Source organism: Trichechus manatus, unplaced genomic scaffold (genome assembly GCF_000243295.1).
Source record: "Trichechus manatus latirostris isolate Lorelei unplaced genomic scaffold, TriManLat1.0 scaffold00107, whole genome shotgun sequence".
Lineage (NCBI taxonomy): Eukaryota > Metazoa > Chordata > Mammalia > Sirenia > Trichechidae > Trichechus > Trichechus manatus.
Window position 1 is genome coordinate 6,236,397 of NW_004444043.1, and position 19,686 is coordinate 6,256,082.

General features: G+C 40.7%; 1 protein-coding gene across 1 annotated transcript; it reads left to right on the plus strand.

The window, feature by feature from the left end:
• Positions 1 to 5,459: 5,459 nt before the first annotated feature.
• CUNH9orf40 (chromosome unknown C9orf40 homolog) lies at positions 5,460 to 11,377 on the plus strand. The gene is made up of 2 exons (XM_004383289.2): positions 5,460 to 5,883; positions 9,562 to 11,377. Exons 1-2 carry the CDS (start codon positions 5,491 to 5,493, stop codon positions 9,718 to 9,720), a joined length of 552 nt encoding a protein of 183 aa, XP_004383346.1. The 5' UTR covers positions 5,460 to 5,490; the 3' UTR covers positions 9,721 to 11,377.
• The last annotated feature ends 8,309 nt before the right edge of the window (positions 11,378 to 19,686 follow it).

Consider the following 19,686-nt stretch of genomic DNA (forward strand, 5'->3'; position numbering starts at 1 on the left):
ATGTGTCTATGTGTGTTTTTATTTTATTTTTATTTATCCTGTTTGGGGTTCTCTGAGCTTGCTGGATCTGTGGATGGATATTTTGTTATTATTTTTCAAAGATCCTGGGCCTTATCTCGTCAAATATTTCTTCTGCCCCATTCTCTTTCTTCGCCTTCTGAGGTTTCAATTTTATGTATGCTAGATCGTTTGTTATTGTCCCACAGCTCTTTGATATTCAATTCTGTTTATTTTTTATCTTTGTGTTTCATACTGGCTGTTCTTTTGACCTATACTCAAGTTCCCTGAATTTTTCTTCAGCTGTGTCCATTCTACTAAGAAACCTACAGAAGGAATTTTTCATCTCTAATATCATGCTTTTTATTTCTAGCATTTCCATTTATCTCCTTATAGTTTTCATCTCTCTGCTGAAATCCCCTGTGCATCAATGTAGTCCATCACCTTTTCCACTAGATCGTTTAATATATTAATCACAGTAATTTTAAAGTCCCTGTCTGATAGCTTCAATATCCAGGTCACCTGAGTCTAGTTCTATTGACTGCTTTATCTCTTGACAAGGGGTTGTTTTTGTTTTGTTTTTTGCTTTCTACTGTGTCTTGTAATATTTTATTGAATTCTACTTTTTGTGTGGAAAAAAAAAGTGTTTATGCCTGGAAATAGGCATTTCTCTTCTGTTAGACTGGGATGGGATGTGGAGTCAATCTTGCAAGAAATTGAGCTGGGTTTGCATTTTGTTGTTATTGTTATCTTAAGTGCATCACAGATGTTTCAGATTCCTCTAGCAGTGGGCTGTTGTTACCATGTGCTCAGAGGTTAGTGTGCCACAAGGTTTTTCTTTGTCAGTATTCCTGCTCCTTCTTTACCTATCAGCTGTCTCTGCATGCCTGTGCCACAGGATTCTTTCTCCATTCTCGTTTCTTCCTTAGGAGTAGACAACTATTTCGTGTTACTTTGTGCTAGGCTCATGGTAGGGACAGTAAGGGTTCTCTGTTGTCTTGGTCCACACTCAGTCTTAGGCAGGCTCTTTGTGCCTGAGCACATGAGTGGGTCATTCTCAGCATTCTCATTCCTCTCCACAAGTATTTGTGGTTGTTATTAATCAGAAGTTTCCTATCCTTCCCCTAGTAATAGTTGCGGTGGAGGATTCTAGGTGCCAAATTATCTTCTGTTCCTCTTTCCAAAATGTAGGTATTTTTGCTTCTTCTTTTCTTCCAGAAATAAAAGATCTTTACCTTTTATTTATTTAATGAATGACATAAGGTTATGAGAGGTACAATTATACTTCTGGTATGAGTACCTGGATAGCAGTACAGAGGAGACACTCTAGGGCAGAGTATGAGATGCCTGTGGGTGAAACATCCAATTGGAAAGAGTAATATTCATTCAACAAATATTTACTGAGCATGTAATACATGCTAGGAACTGTTCTAGGTGTTTGGGTGTTATCAGTGAACAAAACAGATAAAGACACCTAGCTGGAAAGTATCCCCTAGAGGGGAAGACAATAAGCATAATAAGTGAATTATATAATAGATTGGAAGGTGATAAGTGCTATGGAAAAAATATAAAACTGGTTGAGGGGAATCAGGAGTGCTGAGGAATGTGGAGTGAGTTTCAATTTTAAATATGGTGGTCAGACTTGAACTCACTGAGAAGTTGACCTGGGTCTGCTGCTCAAAGGAAAGGTTTATCTGTTAAGCAGGCAAAAATATCTGCCTCAGAGTTTTCTTAGGATTAAATGACATATGTAAAGGGCCTGGAAAATAAGTAGTTGTTAAAAAGTTTTAAACCCACTTTCCCACTCCAAACTTCTGTGAGACTTCAATCACTCTGAAACAGGCAAAGTTAAAGATTAGCAGAATAAATTCATGAGTGTGCATCCCTTTTCAAATTTAACCTGTTCTTCACCAGTAAAACACTAAGCACAAAACAGTTTCCCTTCTTTGTTGCTTTATTGTTACTCATGATGACTTCTGGGCCATTATCTATAAGAGAGTGCTTCTTGGTATAAATTATGGGATAGGTAGAATAGGCAGAATATCCAGGCCACTAACATGGGTCAATATACAAGGCGTGGAGGAGGGGTCGTAAGGTCACTATGTTTTATATGAAGTGGTACAATGTTAACTTTAAGTAGACTGTAAAAAGTTAAAGTTGTACACTGTAAACTTTAGGGCAAACACTGAAAAATTAATGCAAAGAAGCATAGCTAAAATGCCGATAGGGTAAATTAGAATGAAATTCAAAACAGTATTCAGTTAATCCAGAAGAAGTCAGGAAAGTGGGTCAGAGTAAGAAAAAACAGAGAACTAAATAATAAAATAGTAGACCTAAACCTAGGCATATCAGTAATCATACTAATGTCAATGTAACATTTCAATTAAAATACAGAGATTATCAGAATGTTAGAAAAAACAAGACCCAACTACCGTATTTTTATGTAAATAATGTGCACCTCCTATGTTTGTTTGCCATCCGCGCCCTCTCCCTGTGAGGTATTTTCATAAGTGCCACTATGCCAATGTTTCTTTACAGCTTGCTGTAAAAAAAAAAAAAAAAAATTAGCACAGTGCATTTAAAAATATCAAAGGTGCAAAAGAGGAAGGAGAGTCAGGAATAGGAGGAGGCTATGGAATGTGTGTCTAATTGCCTCCATGCACAACTGCTTCCTTTACCATGAGACCAGAAGAACTGGATGGTGCCCGGCTACCATTACCGAACATTTTGATAAAAGAGTCTATAGATGAATCCTGATCAAAAAGGGGAAAATGCAGAACAGAATTTCAAATTCTCATGAACTCCAGACTATCTGGAGCCATGGAGGATGGATGAACCCCTGAAACTACTGCCTTGAGATAATCTTTAAACCTTAAAGTAGAAATATCCTCTGACATCATCTTAAAACGGAGCAATAGTTTAGCTTAACTAGTAAAAAAGGTCTTCCTTGAGCAGTATGTTCTTTTAAGAACTACCTATATGCGATCAAATTGACAACAGCAACTTGAAACATCAGACAGTAACCTTAGAGGACAGAAAGTTTATGTTAATGAGGAACAACTCATAAAAGGAGGGTGAGAATGGCTGCACAAGTCAAAGACATATCACTAAATTGTACATGTAGAAACCTGAACTGCTCTATGTTCTGCTGTGTATATTCTCAACAACAAAATAAAATTTAGAAGGAAAAAAACTGGCAGATTTAAAGGGAGAAACAGACGAATCTGCTATCATAGTTGGAGATTTTAACACCTCTTTCTCAACAATTAATGGAATAATAAGACAACAAAATAAGCAAAGACATACGAGATCGGAACAACACTCTCAGCCACCTTGATGTAACTGGTATTTATAGAGGACTATGCCCATCAAGGAAACTCTGGTGGCGAGTGGTTAAGAGCTCAGCTGCTAACCAAAGGTCAGCAGTTCCAATCCACCAGGTGCTCCTTGGAAACCCTATGGGGCAATTCTACTCTGTCCTCTAGGGTCGCTATGAGTCAGAATCGACTTGAAGGCAATGGGTTGTTTTTTGTTTGGTATGACCAACAATCGCAGAACATATATTATTTTCAAGTGCACATGGTATATGCACCACAATAATTCATGTGCTGGGTCATAAAATAGTCCTCAATAAATTTAAAAGGATTAAAATTATAGAAAATACAAATTAAATTAGAAATCAGTAACAGAAAGATATATATAGGAAAACCTCAGATATTTGCAAATTTAACACACTTTTAAATCATAGGTCAAAAAAGAAATCACTAAGGAGATTAGAAAAATTTCAAACTGAAAGATAATGAAAATAAAACATTAAAGTTACATCACCATGGAACATGAAAAGACAAATCATAAACTGGGAGAAGATATTTACAATATTTACAACACATATTACCATGAGAGGATTACTTTCTAGAATCTATAAAAGACTCTTAAAAATGAAACATCTGTTTAAGACAGCTGTGTTATCAATTTCAAACAAGAGGGAACAGAGCGATGAAACGTAAAAGCTTTGGTTACTACTGTAACTTAAGTTTCTGTGCTCCCTAGTATGTAAAATAATTGCCCTATCTTCTCAGACAACCATGAGATGTAAGGCCCTGGGTCATTAATACTTAGGTAGTACCTACCAGCCAGAGCCACTCCTTAGGAGAAAGATGTGGCAATTTGCTTCTGTAAAGATTACAGCTTTGGAAAACCACAGAGTAGATCTACTCTGTCCTATTGGGTCACGATGGGTAGGAATCCACTCAATGGCAATGGTCTTGGTTTTCTGGTGATCAGCTGGAGTAGAATCAACCTCCTTGCACATGTTTAATCTAGACGATTATAGTGGTTTCTTTCTCCAAAGTACCTGTAATAGTCTTTTGTTCCTTAAAGTTTTGTTTACTTGGTTATTGTTTTTGTTCAAAATATAAGCTACAAAATAAACAGTAAATATACTGCTGTTGTCTCTACCTCACTTTGCCATACAATACACAAAATTTTGCTATTAATATGTAATAGAGGTCTTGGAAACTTAGTTCCGACCACAGAAGAGTAAGCTGGGAAATAGGTGCGCTTTCCACATAATGTAAGAGGCAAACAAGTCTAGGTTTCAGTTGGAAAAGAGAACAGCTGTACTTCAGTCTTTGCTCCTGCCATCGACCCAGCTATTTTGAATTAGCTGCACATGTCTGCAATTTCGCTAGTGAAAAATCGATTTTAGAAGAATGTGCTGGCTACGTCACTTTCTACAGCAGTCACCTAAAAACAACATATTTTGCGTGTTAGTTTTTGCTGTTTCTTGTTAGTTTCCTCCGCTCATGCCCATCTTCTGCTGTTTGTTTTGAATAATTGCTATTAATGTAGTCCTACAGCTTCTTAATAGTAGTTTATTAGAAGAACAGTGTGTAGAATCTTGCGTCTTAATATCGTGTAGACGTCTCGGTGGCTGCTGACTCGAGGCTGGGAGGACAACCACAGACATTTTAAAGGTCTTAAATTTCCTACAGAAATGTCTAGAATGTTCTGCGCTTTACCTAGCCCGGGATTTTCGCGAGCGAAGTACAACTCCTTACCCACCTCTGTGGAAACAATATTATGCCCCTCAGTGGCCATGACGGCACTCCTAATAAACCCGCCACGGCCTTCCCGCCTCCCCCGCGGGGCGCGCACTTCCGGCCGCGGGGAAGCTCGGGAGCGCGCCTCGCGAGCCTCCACCAACCAGCGGCTCCGCCAGGCCGACGCGAGTGCGCGCGCGCACATCTGTGCGCAGGTTCGAATCTCCGCCGCTTCGCGGTTGCTCCTCAACGTCCGGGTCGCAACTTGGCGGCGGCGAGAGCGGCGTACGCCGTCCGCCCCTCCCCCCACCCTTTCCAGTTTCCTGCTGTCACCTCGCCCAGACTTCGTTCTCGCCTTCCGTCGCGCGCTCCGCCCTCCAGCTTCGGCCCCGCGGCTATCGGCGCTCAGCTTCCCGCGCCGGGGCCGGCTCCGCGCGAGCTTCTGAGGCCCATGGCCAAGCGGCGTGCGGCCGAGCCGCTGACGTTCCACGTGCCTTGGAAGCGGCTCTTGCTCTGCGATTTCACGGAAGAGCCGCCGCCGCTCTGGATCCCGCCGCAGAGGGCCTTGCATCCGGGACAGCCCCTTGGTGTCCCCGAACTGCCCCGAAAGCGCAAAATCGGCGCGGCGGCCATGGCCGAGCCCTCGGCTTCGCCCAGCAAGCGCCGCGACGGCCCGGGCGACGAGGAGCGTGAGGGCCACAGCCTAGAGACCGGCGAGCCGCCCGTACGGCCCCGCGGGCCGGGGGAGGAGCTCCGGCGCGCTCGGCCCCAGAAGGGTGGTGGCGACCAAGGGGCGGGGCGCACAGGGACCCCGAGGGGAGACTGGGGGGCCGCGCCGTGTCAGGTAGGGTGAAGTGCGGGTTGGGTGCTTCTGAGGGCGGGCGGGCGGTGTGAGGGACGAAGGGCCCGCTTCATCCCCAGACACACTGCACGCCCCGGGAAGGAACACATGACTCGTTCCTCAAGATGCCCCAAAAGGCGAAACAGCTGGGGCCACTGGCCCGGGAACGGACACCGATCCTCAGGCCACTCAAGAGGGACCCAGAGTCTGCCTCTGGCAGCGTTTTGGGGGAGAGTGTAACGGACTGGAAGCACTTTGCTGAACTAGTGGCAAAGACACTGCCAAGTAAGGTAGAAGAAACCTTGCAGCTTCAGCACCTGTAACATGTAAGCCGGAAGCAGAAGTGTGAGTCACAACAGACTGTAAAGACGTTGACCTAGTCCACAGATAGGTCTAGCTCAACGACAAACGTCAGAGGAAGGTGTAGTGCGTTCCTTGATTTAACGATAATTATTCTAGAATTCGTGGTTTCCTTCTAAAGAGGGTGACCAATGTGGTAGCCACCAATTGGACATATTTTAGGCATGACAACTCATTTGACAGAGAGGAAGGATCTCCCTTTCTTGGGAGAAGCCGTTTTAACTCTCTTAAAACTGCTAATACGAAAAGGGATCGTGCTTAAAAAGTAATTTGAGGCCCTAAAATAACGTGTACATGAGAGTCATTCGGGGGTCCCTTCTCGGGAATTGAACCCGCTTCATTTCTGCACCTAAGAATATCTGATTTGTCTAAATCTGCACTGTTCAAATGGCAGCCACTAACCATATGAGATTATTGAGCACTTGAAATTGTGGCTAGTCCAAATTGAGATGCGTATTAAGTATAAAATACTAGATTTCAGAGACAGTATAAAAAGAAGGTTTTTAAATGTCAGTTTATTGCTTACATGTTGCAATAACATTTTGGACATACTAGATTAAATAAAATACATTAAAATTAAGTTCAGCTGTTCGTTTTATGTTTTTAATATGGTTACTAGAAAATTTAAAATTTTATTTGTGGCTAGCATGTTTTTATTGGACATCGCTAATCTAGACTTAGGAATTCAAGCTGATTTTTGGCGGTTGTGGGTTGACTTACCAGGGACCTTTGGGAATGCAGGGACCAAGTGGAGGACTCCAGATTTACCAAACACTTTGAAGCCACTACATCATAGTATCTACCCCACATTTCTCCTTTGTGTTCTTAAGTATCTTATAAAACAGTGTGTCAAATACCTTCTAAAACAAAAGGAATCGAGGTTCCTTTGGCATGACTTGTTCTTGGTGGAAAACCTAATACAATAATGACAATTTTATAATTAGGAAAGATGTTTTATTCATGATTGTGAGAAATTATCTTTTAGACTTAATCCATATGATGGGCATTTCTGGATGAAATTGTAAATATTTCCTCTTATCTAGACTTCTTCAGATTGCTCTTAGATGTTCAAAATCAGCTTACTTAAAACAGTTCAAATAATAGTCTATTGAATATGGAGATAAGTTGTGTAGCTTGAAAACTTTTCCTCTTCCGACCATGTTCTGACTGCCATGAATCATGTACCCCACCCACACATAGGGTTATCTCTCCTTCCAGAATACACTGACTGCAGTATGCCACAAAATTGATCAGCGGGAAATATAGAAATGGCAGCTAGGCAAAGAAAAATAATTGTTTAGTAGACTAACACAAAGACGTCTCCTTAGATTCTAGACACACCTGTTCTCCATAGCAGTGACTTGACCTAGCAGCTCTTCCTACAGTCTGCAGAACGCATGGCAGGAAACAAAGCTTGTCTCTAGGATTTTCTCCTTCACCAAGACTTGTCCCATGTTTTCTTTTGGCAAAAGCCCAGGAACGCTATCATGTTCCTGCTTTTTGTTAGATGTGTTCCTTGTGCTGCTTCTCTTCTGCACACCTGGAAAGAGGAACATGCTCTCTCCAGCTTCCCTTTTTTTTCCTGCCTCCAAAGACGGACTATTTTGTTCTAAGGATTTTACAGCTAATTGCCAAGGGCAAACAGGGTATAACAAAACGAAACACAGAAAAGTTAAAAAGCTTTTTCAGTTCATGCGGTAAATGTCCGATTCCTTATGGGAATCAGAGCTTAGTCCCTGTTGTCACCCTTGGAGTCTCATTTAGGAAAAATTTCTTCACATATGTCACTTCTTTCTACATTGAGGATGCAATCTAGGCAGAATAGTGGGAACCTCTTCTGTCCTGGAACCTTGGAATATTTCATAAGTTTTAGATGTTTTCTGTTTTTTCTAGAGAACTAAACTAAAAACATATTGCTTCATTAAATATTTGTCTTTTTTTTTTGAATTGTGATTTAGGTGAAAATTTACATAGCAGAGTTTCTTACTAAACAGTTAATAGACAAATTGTTTTGTGACATCGGTTGCCAACCCCATAATGTGTCAACACTCTCCATCTCAGGTTCCATGTTTCCATTTGTCCAGTTTTCCTGTCCCTTCCTGCCTTCTTATCTTTGCTTTTGGGCTGGTGTGCCTGTTTGTCTCGTATACATGATTGAACTATGAAGCACATCGCTATGGACCTGTCTAGTCTTTGGCTAAAGGGTGAACCTCAGGAGTGACTTCAGTACTGAGTTAAAAGGGTGTCCGTGGGCCGTATTCTCAGGGTTTCTCCAGTCTCTGTCAGACCAACAAGCCTGGACTTTTCTTTTTTTGTGGATTTGAATTTTGTTCTACATTTTTCTCCCGCTCTGTCTGGAACCCTCTATTGTGATCCTTGGCATAGCAGTTGGTGGTAACCAGGCACCCTCTATTTGTTCTGGGCTCTGAAGGAGGTTGTGGTAGTTGTGGCCCATTAGTCCTTTGGACTGATTTTTCCTTGTGTTTGGTCTTCTTCATTCTCCTTTGCTCCAGCCATAATGGGACCAGTAGATGTGTCTTAGATGGCCGCTTGCAGGCTTTCGAGACCCCAGACGCTGCTCACCACAGTGGGATGTAGAACATTTTCTTTGTAAACTGTGTTATGCTAATTGAGCTAGATGTTCCCTGAGACCATGTTCCCAGCCCTCAGCCCAGTAGCTCGATCTCTCAGTACGTTTGGATGTGTCTGTGAAGCTTCTGTAACTTTGCCCTGGTCAGGTTGTACAGACTTCTCCAGTATTGTGTACTGTCTTACCCTTCACCACTTATCTACTATCTAGTTAGTGTTTTTCCCTTCCCGGGAATATTTGTCTTTTTTTACTGTAGTGTTACTTTATGCAGATTTCATTGCCCTATCAGTGCTGACCCTTACTGTTAGGTTTGTTTAATAGACAGCAAACAGAAATGTTTTCTATTACTAGAGAGAAAATATGATTCCTAGGCTTATTGGGATATAATACCTAGAAATACTGAACTCTCAACTGGTAAACCTTAATTTTCACAACAGTCCTAGGTAGGTATCGTTGCTGCTGAATTTTTAAGGGGCCAGCACACATTTGGATTTATAAATTTTAGTTTAGTGATTTAAAGTTAGTCATGTCTTATACCAAATGATACATAAGATGTATTTTTTGTTTAATACATTATTATTTCTTCTTTGAAAGCTGAAACCTTTTAAGACTGTTCTCAGACATTTTCTTTTGTTGTAAAATGGGAGAAGATTATGGGAAGTGTTTCCTGAGAAAATTTACTTTTTCTAAATCACTAATGTATGTGCATCTCTCCTTTTTTCCCCACAAAGCATAATGAAGAGTTTTGGCAGTATAATACCTTTCAGTACTGGAGGAATCCTTTACCACCTATTGATCTGGCAGACATTGAAGATGTTAATGAAGATAAGCTGACAGAAGCAACACTTCAGAGCAAGAATGACGTGGCTGAGATTGACATGGAGTCCTGACGTGAGAAGCTGAAGAAATAGTTCCTGCTGAATTTGTGGAGACATCTCTAGTGAATTCATGTACTCTTAAGGAAAAAAGTAGTTTCCTATACTTGATGTGTTGTTATTCCTGAACCTGAAAAATAAGGAAAGGTTGTTTTAAAGGTAAATGCCTGCAGTCACTACTCAACCTTCTAAAACAAATTTGTCAGAGATACAGTGCAGTTATAGGGGAGATATTTTAGGTATGGATTCTTAAAGAAAATTTTTTGTTTAGATTGTAAATTTGAAGATATGAATCCTATAAAAAGGAATTCTGACAGTTTTAGAAGTAGGCAGGAAACAAGTAATATTCCCTCCTGTCTGCACCAGAAGGTTTATTTGTGGACATGAAGTGAAGATTGTTTTATAATAACTGTTACTAATAAAATACTTTGTTAATACATTTTATTGACTCTTCTTAGTTGAACTCTTCTTAAACAGCTGACTTAAACACCTATGCAAACTTAAAATGTGGGGGATTCTTTCTGAAAGTTAATATTCTTTAAAAAGAGCTTTCTAAATGTAAAGTACGAATTTCAATTTGGGTAGCATGTTTGCAGAGCTTCCAATATTCAATATTTGTTAAACTCATGGGCAGTCAGAAATGGATAATAAAGAACAATTGGAAATACTAGTTGCAGTTGAGTTGATTTTGACTCAATGGCAACCCCAAGTGTGTCAGAGTAGAACTGCTCTACAGAGTTTTAAAGGCTGTGACCTTTCAGAAGTAGATGGTCAAGCCTGTCTTCTGAGGTGCCTCTGGATGGGTGTGAACCACCAACCTTTTGGCTGGTAGTTGAGAACTTAACCATTTGCACCACCCAGGGACTCCTAATGAGAAGTGACTGATGCCATATTACTCCCTTTTCCCAGGATAAATTTATCAAATGGTCACTCTTGGTTTTGAATTGCTTTGAGGGCATAGCTTTTATTGCTTATTACTTCAGACTTGTAGTTCTTAACACCGACAGCTCTTCAGAAATCCTTGCCTGGGCCCCATTCTTGAGAGATTTTTATTTAGTTTTGAGTGGGCCTTGAGTATAGCTGTTTATTTTAAAGTGTCAATCCTTTCCCTCCCCCTATTCCTCTAACGTACAGACAGGGTTGAGAACTATTAGGCTAATGGTAATTTTTCCTGTTTAAAGGAGATAACTAATTTGAGCTGAAGCAATGCATCTTAATTAGCTTTGTTTTTATTTTGCCCTGTTGATGGCTTTTTTACAACTATTGTGTTGTTATTACTGTTTCATTGTTAAATAAAGTAAGCAATATGTATTTGAGTTATGTGAGCATTGATGATTATGTTAATTCACTTCAGTGCTGCTTCCTGACTGTTGACTTTGTAATTAACTCCTCCCTGCTTGTACACTTGTTGTTTTTGATGACCTTAGATCCAAAATTCAAGAAGGACAATAAATGCCAGTGAGAAAGAGGAAACAACTTGATGTTTTGTGTGTGTTGCAGGATTTCAGTATGGATTGATATTTATAGCATTGTGGTTAAGAGTTCAGGCTTTGGAGTCAGACATGGTTCAAAGTTTTGCACTGCCGTTTCCTACCTATGCATATTAAACAAGTTAGTGTTTGTCTCCAAACCTCAGATTCCTAATCTGTAAAATGAGAATAATAATAGTATCTGGACCAGTAAGCGATATCATGATAAATGGAGAAAATACTGAGGTTATCAAAGATTTCATTTTACCTGGATCCACTTAATGCCCGTGGAAGCATCAGTCAAGAAATCAAATGACGTATTGCATTGGGCAAATCTGCTGCAAAAGACCTCTTTCAAGTGTTAAAAAGCAAAGATTTCACTTTGAGGACTAAGGTGAGCCAGACCCAAGCCATGGTGTTTTCAGTTGCCTCATATGCATGTGAAAGCTGGACAATGAGTAAGGAAGAACGAAGAATTGAAGCCTTTGAATTATGGTGTTGGCGAAGAATATTGAATATACTATGGACTTCCAAAAGAACAAATATATCTTGGAAGAAGTACAGCCAGAATGCTCCTTAGAAGCGAGGAGGGCAAGACTTTGTCTCACTTAGTTTGGACATGTGATCAGAAGGGACCAGTCCCTAGAGAAGCATATCATGCTTAGTGAAGTAGAGGGTCAACAAAAAAGAGGAAGACCCTCTGTGTTAGTCATCTAGTGCTGGTATAACAAATACCACAAGTGGATGTCTTTAACAAAGAGAAGTTTACTCTCTCACAGTCCAGTAGGCTAGAAGTCCAAATTTAGGGTGCCGGCTCCAGGGGAAGGCGTTCTGTCTCTGTTGCCTCTGGAGGAAGGTCCTTATCATCAGTCTTCCCTTGGTCTGGGAGCATCTCAGCACAGGAACCTCAGGTCCAAAGGTTGCACTCTACCCCTGGCACTGCTTTCTTGGTGGTATGAGGTCCGCCTCTCTCTCTGCTTGCTTCTCTCTTTTATATCTCAAAAGAGATTGGCTTAAGACACTATCTAATCTTGTAGACCTCATCAATATAACTGCCACTAATCCATCTTATTACATCACAGTGATAACATTTACAACACATAGGGAAATCACATCAGATGATAAAATGGTAGACAATCATACAATATTGGGAATCATGACCTAGCCAAGTTGACAGATATTTTGGGGGGACACAATTTAATTGATGACATTCTATCCTTTGTCCTCCCCAAATTCATGTCCTTGCCACATGTAAAACCCCATCATATCATAGCAAAAGTCTTAAATCAACTCCAAAATACAAGAATTTTTCCTCATCTGTGAAATCTAGAATACAAGTTATCTGCTTCCAAAGGTACAATGGCAGAACAAGCACAAGTTGGACACTTCCATTACAAACGGGAGAAATTGGAGGGAAAGAAGGCATAACACGCACCAAGCAAGTCAGCAGAACACATTACATTAGCCCTCAAGGCTTTGCAAATAATCCCCTGTTCTCTGAGATAATTTACACAATAGCCCTGCCCTCCAGACTCTAGGTATTGGCCACACTCTCCGGATTCTGAGTGGAGGCCCCTCAGCTCTGGATTTCACCTCTGCCTTCCAGGCCTACTGGGACAGCAACTCTGCTCCTTCAGCTTTAGGCGCACAATTCTCCTAGTCCATCGGAGTGACAGCTCCACCCTTAGAAACACCAGAGGCCATGGCTCCACCCTTTGAAACTCCAGAGGTCATGGCCATACCCTTTGAGACTGAGGCAGCTTGACTTCTTGTGTTTCTTGTCTCTTCAGCTTCTGCTTCCTGTGGCCTCTCAGCCCTTGGGTCTCACGCCCACATCTGCCCTGCTGGGGCAAGTGTTGCAAAGCTCTGTAGCTCCACCAATAAGTGCCCGGAGGCACCCTACTCTGTTAGGAAGCATCCTGCACACAGGCCCACAGCTCTCTTGCTCCATGGGTTGGCAAACCTAGCTCCACTGATAAGTGACCAGAGGCATCCCACTCCACCAGGAAGCCTCCTGTGCATAGGCACTCAGCTCACTCCATGGGTCGGCTCCAGAGCTTTCTGGCACTGGTCTTCTGATTCTGCTGCTGCTGGTTCTCTGCCACTGCTGCTTCTCTGCTGCTGTCGGTTCTCTGCTGCTGCTACTCCTCTGCTGCTAGTCCTCCTCTATCCACTCACAGTTTCAAAACTGCTTCCACATTTCAGATATCCATTAGAGCAACACCCCACTCTCAGTACCAACTTCTGTCTTAGTCATCTAGTGCTGCTATAACATAAATACCACAAGTGGATGGCTTTAACAAAGAGAAGTTTATTTTCTCACAGTCCAGTAGGCTAGAAGTCCGAATTCAGGGTGCCGGCTTCAGGGGAAGGCTTTCTCTGTCAGCTCTGGAGAAAGGTCCTTATCATCAATCTTCCCTTGGTCTGGGAGCATCTCAGCGCAGGAACCTCAGGTCCAAAGGATGCGCTCTGCTCCTGGTACTGCTTTCTTGGTGGTATGAGTTCCCCCCATCGCTCTGCTCCCTTCTGTCTTTTATATCTCAAAACAGATTGGCATAAGACACTAATCTTGTAGACCTCATCAATATAACTGCCACTAATCCATCTTATTACATCACAGTGATAGCATTTACAACACATAGGGAAATCACATCAGATGATAAAATGGTAGACAATATAATACTGGGAATCATGACCTAGCCAAGTTGACAGATATTTTTGAGAGACACAATTCAGTCCATGACACCCTCAATGAGTTGAATTGACACAGTGGCTGCAACAATGGGCTCAAACATAACAACGATTGTGAGGATTGCACAGGACAAGGCAGCGTTTTGTTCTGTTTTACATAGGGTCACTATGAGTTGGAACTAACTTGACAGCACCTAACAACACCACCTCATAGAGACTATGTTTATTAAGTGTCAGGCAATGTACTAAGTACTTTACCTGCATCATCTTGTGTAATTCTCACAATAACATCTGTAAGGTAGATTCCAGAAAATCGGAATAAAAGTGCTGCCTATAGTTGCACTTCATTCCACTTTATATTGGCTGCAGTTAGGAGTTTCAAAATAAGAACTGGAATTGAAATCGCAAGAATACCAAGCAAGTGGGGAAGCAGTTAAAGGACTGGAAAAAATAAAATGGTAAATCTGCTTTCCCCCTTCCATTTGGCCTGACGAGTATGTGTTTGTTTTTGTTCACTGCTCTATTCCTAGTGCCTATAACAGTGCCTGGTGCATATGAGGCAGTCAATAAATATTGAATGAACAAATAAATGGACATTCTTAAATCTGTTGATGGGAAGTTAATATCAGCAATTTTAGTTCTAGGAACATATCTTTAAACGCTAGGCCATTTACCCAAAGATACATAAACAAAAGGCTAGTTGCAGCATCAATCAAATAGCAGAACGTTAAAAATACCCTAATTGTTGGGTGATAACTGGACAAATCTGTACAATGGAATTCTGTGCAGCATCTGCATGTATTGACTGGAAAGCTTTTAAGAAATATTTTTTAGATAATAAAAGCAATTTCAGGGTAGTGGTGTGAATTTGTTAAGTAAAACTAAGTTATTTATGTATATTTGTACACAAATGTATACATGCATAATTGAAGGACTAAAAGAAACATGAAGCTATCAATAGTGGTTACCTCTAGAAAAAGAAATTGACAATTCTTTCACATATTTCTCTAATTCATGTGAGTCATCTTTTCACAATATGAATGTGAACTAAACATATATAAAAGTGTGCAAAATTCAAATAGTACAGAAATACATATGGCAGTAAATGAAGGCCTCTTGTAAATTCACCCCTTAGAGATAAAAACCAATAAAACTAAACTCATTGCTATCAAGTTGATTCTGACTCATTGTGGCCCTATAGAACCGGGTAGAAATGCCCCATAGAGTTTCCTAGGCTGTAATCTTTACAGAAGCAGACTACCACATCTTTCCTGCAGAGCAGCTGGTGGGTTCGAACTGCCAACTTTCGGTTTGCAGCTGAGAGCTTAACCACTACCCAACCAGGGCTCCTTCCCTTAGAGATAACTACTGTTAAAGGTTTGTGTTTTCTGTTAAAGGTACAATTTTTAAAACATGTGGGCATGCATTTGAGAAATAAACAACTAAACAGATAATTAAAATGCAATGTGTCAAGGAAGATGTTATAAATAAGCAAACAGGTAATTAAAAAATATATTGTCAAGGAGGCGAGACCTGAAATATAAGGGGATCTTAGTCAGACTTTGAGCTTCCTGAAAGCAGACTTCATACCTGTTTTTTTTTTTGTTTGTTTGTTTTGTTTTGTTTTAATCCATTGCCTGGCACATGGTAAGACATCAATAAATGTGTTTGAAAGAAGAATAGTAGGAGGACTGTTCCAGGCAGAAGAAACAGTATGTGAAAAACCCCTGAATAAGAAGGAGATTTGAGGAACTGAAGTTATGGCTAGAATGCAGAATGTGAAAGGAAGTGGCTGAATCTACAAACAGGACCAGATCATGAAGGATATGTGTAGATCATACATAATAAAGACTCTAGTCTTTATCCTGAAGGCAATTGGGAAGCCACGGTAAGATATCTAAGCAGAGAATTGACCATGGTTAGATTTGCATTTCTATACTAGGCTGCAGAAGAGAGAATGGATTCAGGGCAGAGAAAGAATAAGAGTTGAATTAGGAAGCTGTTAGTTTAATCTAGGAATGTGGATGGAGGGAAGGGAACAGAAATTGAGATACACAAGAATACAGAGCAGTTCAATCCGACACAGTAGCCACTAAGCACATGTGGTATTGACCACTTGACATATGGCTAGTCCAATTTGAGCCATGCTGTAACTGTAAAAGCAGCTCAAGAAGACAAAATATTATAAAGAAATGTGAAAAGACCTGGGATTAGAAAACCAAAAGAGAGAAACATACTTGGCATTTCTCAAGCTGAAAACTAAAAAAAATTAAAGCCTTGAGTTGTGATATTGAAGGATTCTATGGGAAAAACATTGAACAACAGAGGAAGCATCAAAAGATGGAATACAGGCATACCTCGGAGGTACTGCAGCTTTGGTTCCAGACCACTGCAAAAAAACGAGTCACAAATTTTTTGGTTTCCCCGTGCATATAAAAATTATGTCTGGGAGGTGAGGCCAAGATGGTGGAGTAGTCAGACACTTCCTGTGGTCCTTCTTACAACAAAGACCTGAAAAAACAAGTGAATAGATTATATATGACAATCTAGGGGTCCTGAACATCAAAGGCAAAGTTGAGGAATCGAACTGAGTGACAGGGGGAGGGAGAGATGTTTCAGAAGCAGCAAGAAGTTGCCAGACCTGACCCAGCGAAAGCCAGCACCTTTCAGGCTAGTTCTGCTCGTGTGCGCAGTGAGGCAAGCAGTGGCGCTTAGGAGGCGTTTTCCACAGCGGGAGAGACTGAGTGGCAGACAGTCTACTTGGACCTCCATAACCAATGAAAAGCAGTGCTCAATCAGCAAAAGATAAGTACATGCATCTGAGCTACCGCGTGGATCAAAAAACACCCCCTTTGGGAAAAACCTGTCTCCCATTTATCTGGCCCCTCCCTAGTCAGTACCAGGTCCTGAGCTGGCTTCAGCAATTGTCAGGTCCCCTGGGCCAGAAGTAGGACCCGTCACTCACCCTGAGCCATTCTCCTGGCCTTGGAGAGGGAACCAATTAATAAACAGAAAAAAATAAGCTGACAGCTCCCCTGAGCTGGGAACTAAGGGTAGGCACAGCTCTTTTGCCTAGGCACAGGCATAATAGGTCCACAGACTTTGAATGCCTTTCACCCCTGCATAGAGCTGTGTGAGCCCATCTTAATAGCGTAGGCCCTCATTACCACAGTACAACAGGGTATATACCTGAAGACTAACTTCAACTGTATCGGCTATATGGTGAAGTGGCAGGTTTGTGGCATTTGACACTGCTTTGCCGAATAAGCAAGGTCCTCACCTACCCACATCAGGAGCCTGAGGACCGGTGGCTCCACCCATGCCACCTAGCCACCTGCGATAAGGGTCCAAGAATAAGTGGTGCCTCCCAGTCCTTATAGCCAACAGCACTGGGTGCTCATAGTACTGCTGCAAAACCCACCCACCTATATGCTCTAGGGAATAGGGACAAGCTTTCATCCCAGAAACTCAGGGGCAGCCGTCAGCCCCCTGTCTTGCTCAGCACGTAATCCCCTACTGCAGCCAGATACCTGTGCCTACACCAATCACCCCTGCCTGTCTAGGACTGTAGGTGAGAGCCTGCACCGCACCATACACTTGGTGACCGACTACCTATACACCTGAGCTGAATCCATACAAGAAAAGTAAACAAACTCCCAGGCTCACATACCTAGTAACAGATCTAACCACCTGGTGACAGGACCTTAGTGCTCCAAAGGTGCCAATAATCAAACTAGCTCACACAAGCAGTCTATTTGAGCACATTAAAACAAAACAAAACAAGAAGTTAGGACACAGTAAGCAAACATAAATAAATATAATAATGTATTGATGGCTTGGAGACAACAGTCAATATCAAATCACATAAAGAGGCAGACCATGATGGCTTCGGCAAGCTCCCGAAATAAAGAATCAAGAAATTTTCCAGAGGAAGAGAATTTCTTGGAATTACCAGAGGTAGAATATAAAAGATTATATACAGAACTTTCCAAGATATCAGGAAGGAGATGACGCAAAATGCAGACCAAGCAAAGGGACACAGAGACAAAGCAATAGAGGATCTTAAGAAGGTTATTCAAGAGCATAATTACAAATTTAACAGGCTGCAAGAATCCATAGAGAGACAGCAATCAAAAATCCAGAAGATTAACAATAAAATTTCAGAATTAGACAACTCAATAGCCGTAGCAGCAGAACCGAGGCAATGGAAGCCAGAATTAGTGAGGTTGAAGATAAAGCACTTGACATCAACTTATTTGAGGAAAAATCAGATAAAAGAACTTTAAAAAATAAGTAAACCCTAAGAATTAAGTGGAACTCTATCAAGAGGAATAATCTTCGAGTGATTGGAGTACCAGAACAGGAGGGATAACAGAAAATACAGAGAGAAATGTTGAAGATTTGTTAGCAGAAAATTTCCCTTATATCATGAAAGATGAGAAGATATCTATCCAAGATGCTCATTGAACCCCACACAAGGTAGATCCCAAAATAAAATCACCAAGACATATTATAATCAAACTTGTCAAAACCAAAAATAAAGAGAGAATTTTAAGAGCAGCTGTGGATAAGCGAAAAGTCATCTACAAAGGAGAGTCAATAAGACTAAGCTCAGACTACTCAGCAGAAACCAAGCAGGCAAGAAGGCAATGGGATAACATACATAAGCCTTGAAGGAAAAAAATTGCTAACCAAGAATTATATATCCAGCAAAACTGTCTGTCAAATATGATGGTGAAATTAGGGCATTTCCAGATAAACAGAAGTTCAGAGAATTTGCAAAAACCAAACCAAAATTACAAGAAATACTAAAGGGAGTCCTCTGGTTAGAAAATCAATAATATCACGCAACTACCCAAGACTAGAACACAAGACAGAACAACCAGATATCAACCCAGATAGGGAAGTCACAAAAATAAATCAAAGCTAAAACACTGAAAAAGGGAAACAGATGTTAATATGTAAAAGATAACAACATTAAAACAAAAATGATGGACTAAAAAATGTAGTCATAGAACTTTCATATGGAGAGAAAGTCAAAGTGATATAAAGAAATAAAAGAGTGATTTAAACTTAGAAAAACAGGGGTAAATATTAAGATAACCACAAAGGAAACCAACAATCCTACGCATCAAAATTAAAAAACAAGAAAAACATAAAGACTCAGCAAATACAAAATCAACAACAATGAAAAAGATGAAAAGAAAATACATAAAGAAAAATGACTCAGCACAGAAAATTAAGTGCAACAAAGAAACTGTCAACAACACACAAAAAAGACATCAAAATGGCAGCACTAAACTCATACATATCAATAATTAATGCTAAATATAAATGGACTAAATATACCAATAAAAAGACAGAGAGTGGCAGAATGGATACAAAAAACTATCTGTCTGTATGCTGCCTACAAGAGACACATCTTAGACTCAAAGACACAAACAAACTAAAACTCAAAGGATGGAAAAATACATATCAAGCAAACAACAATCAAAGAAGAGCAAGAGTGGCAATAATAATCCCCGACAGAATAGACTTTAAAGTAAAATCCACCAAAAAGGATAAAAAAGATACTATATAATGATTAAAGGGTCAATACACCAGCAGGACATAACCATAATAAATATTTACACACTCAATGACAGGGCTCCAAAATACAGAAAACAAACTCTAATAGCATTGAAAAGAGAGATAGACAACTCCACAATAATAGTAGGAGACCTCAACACACAGCTTTTGGTGAAGGACAGAACATACAGAAAGAAGCTCAATAAAGGCACAGAAGATCTAAATGCCACAGTCAACCAACTTGATCTCATAG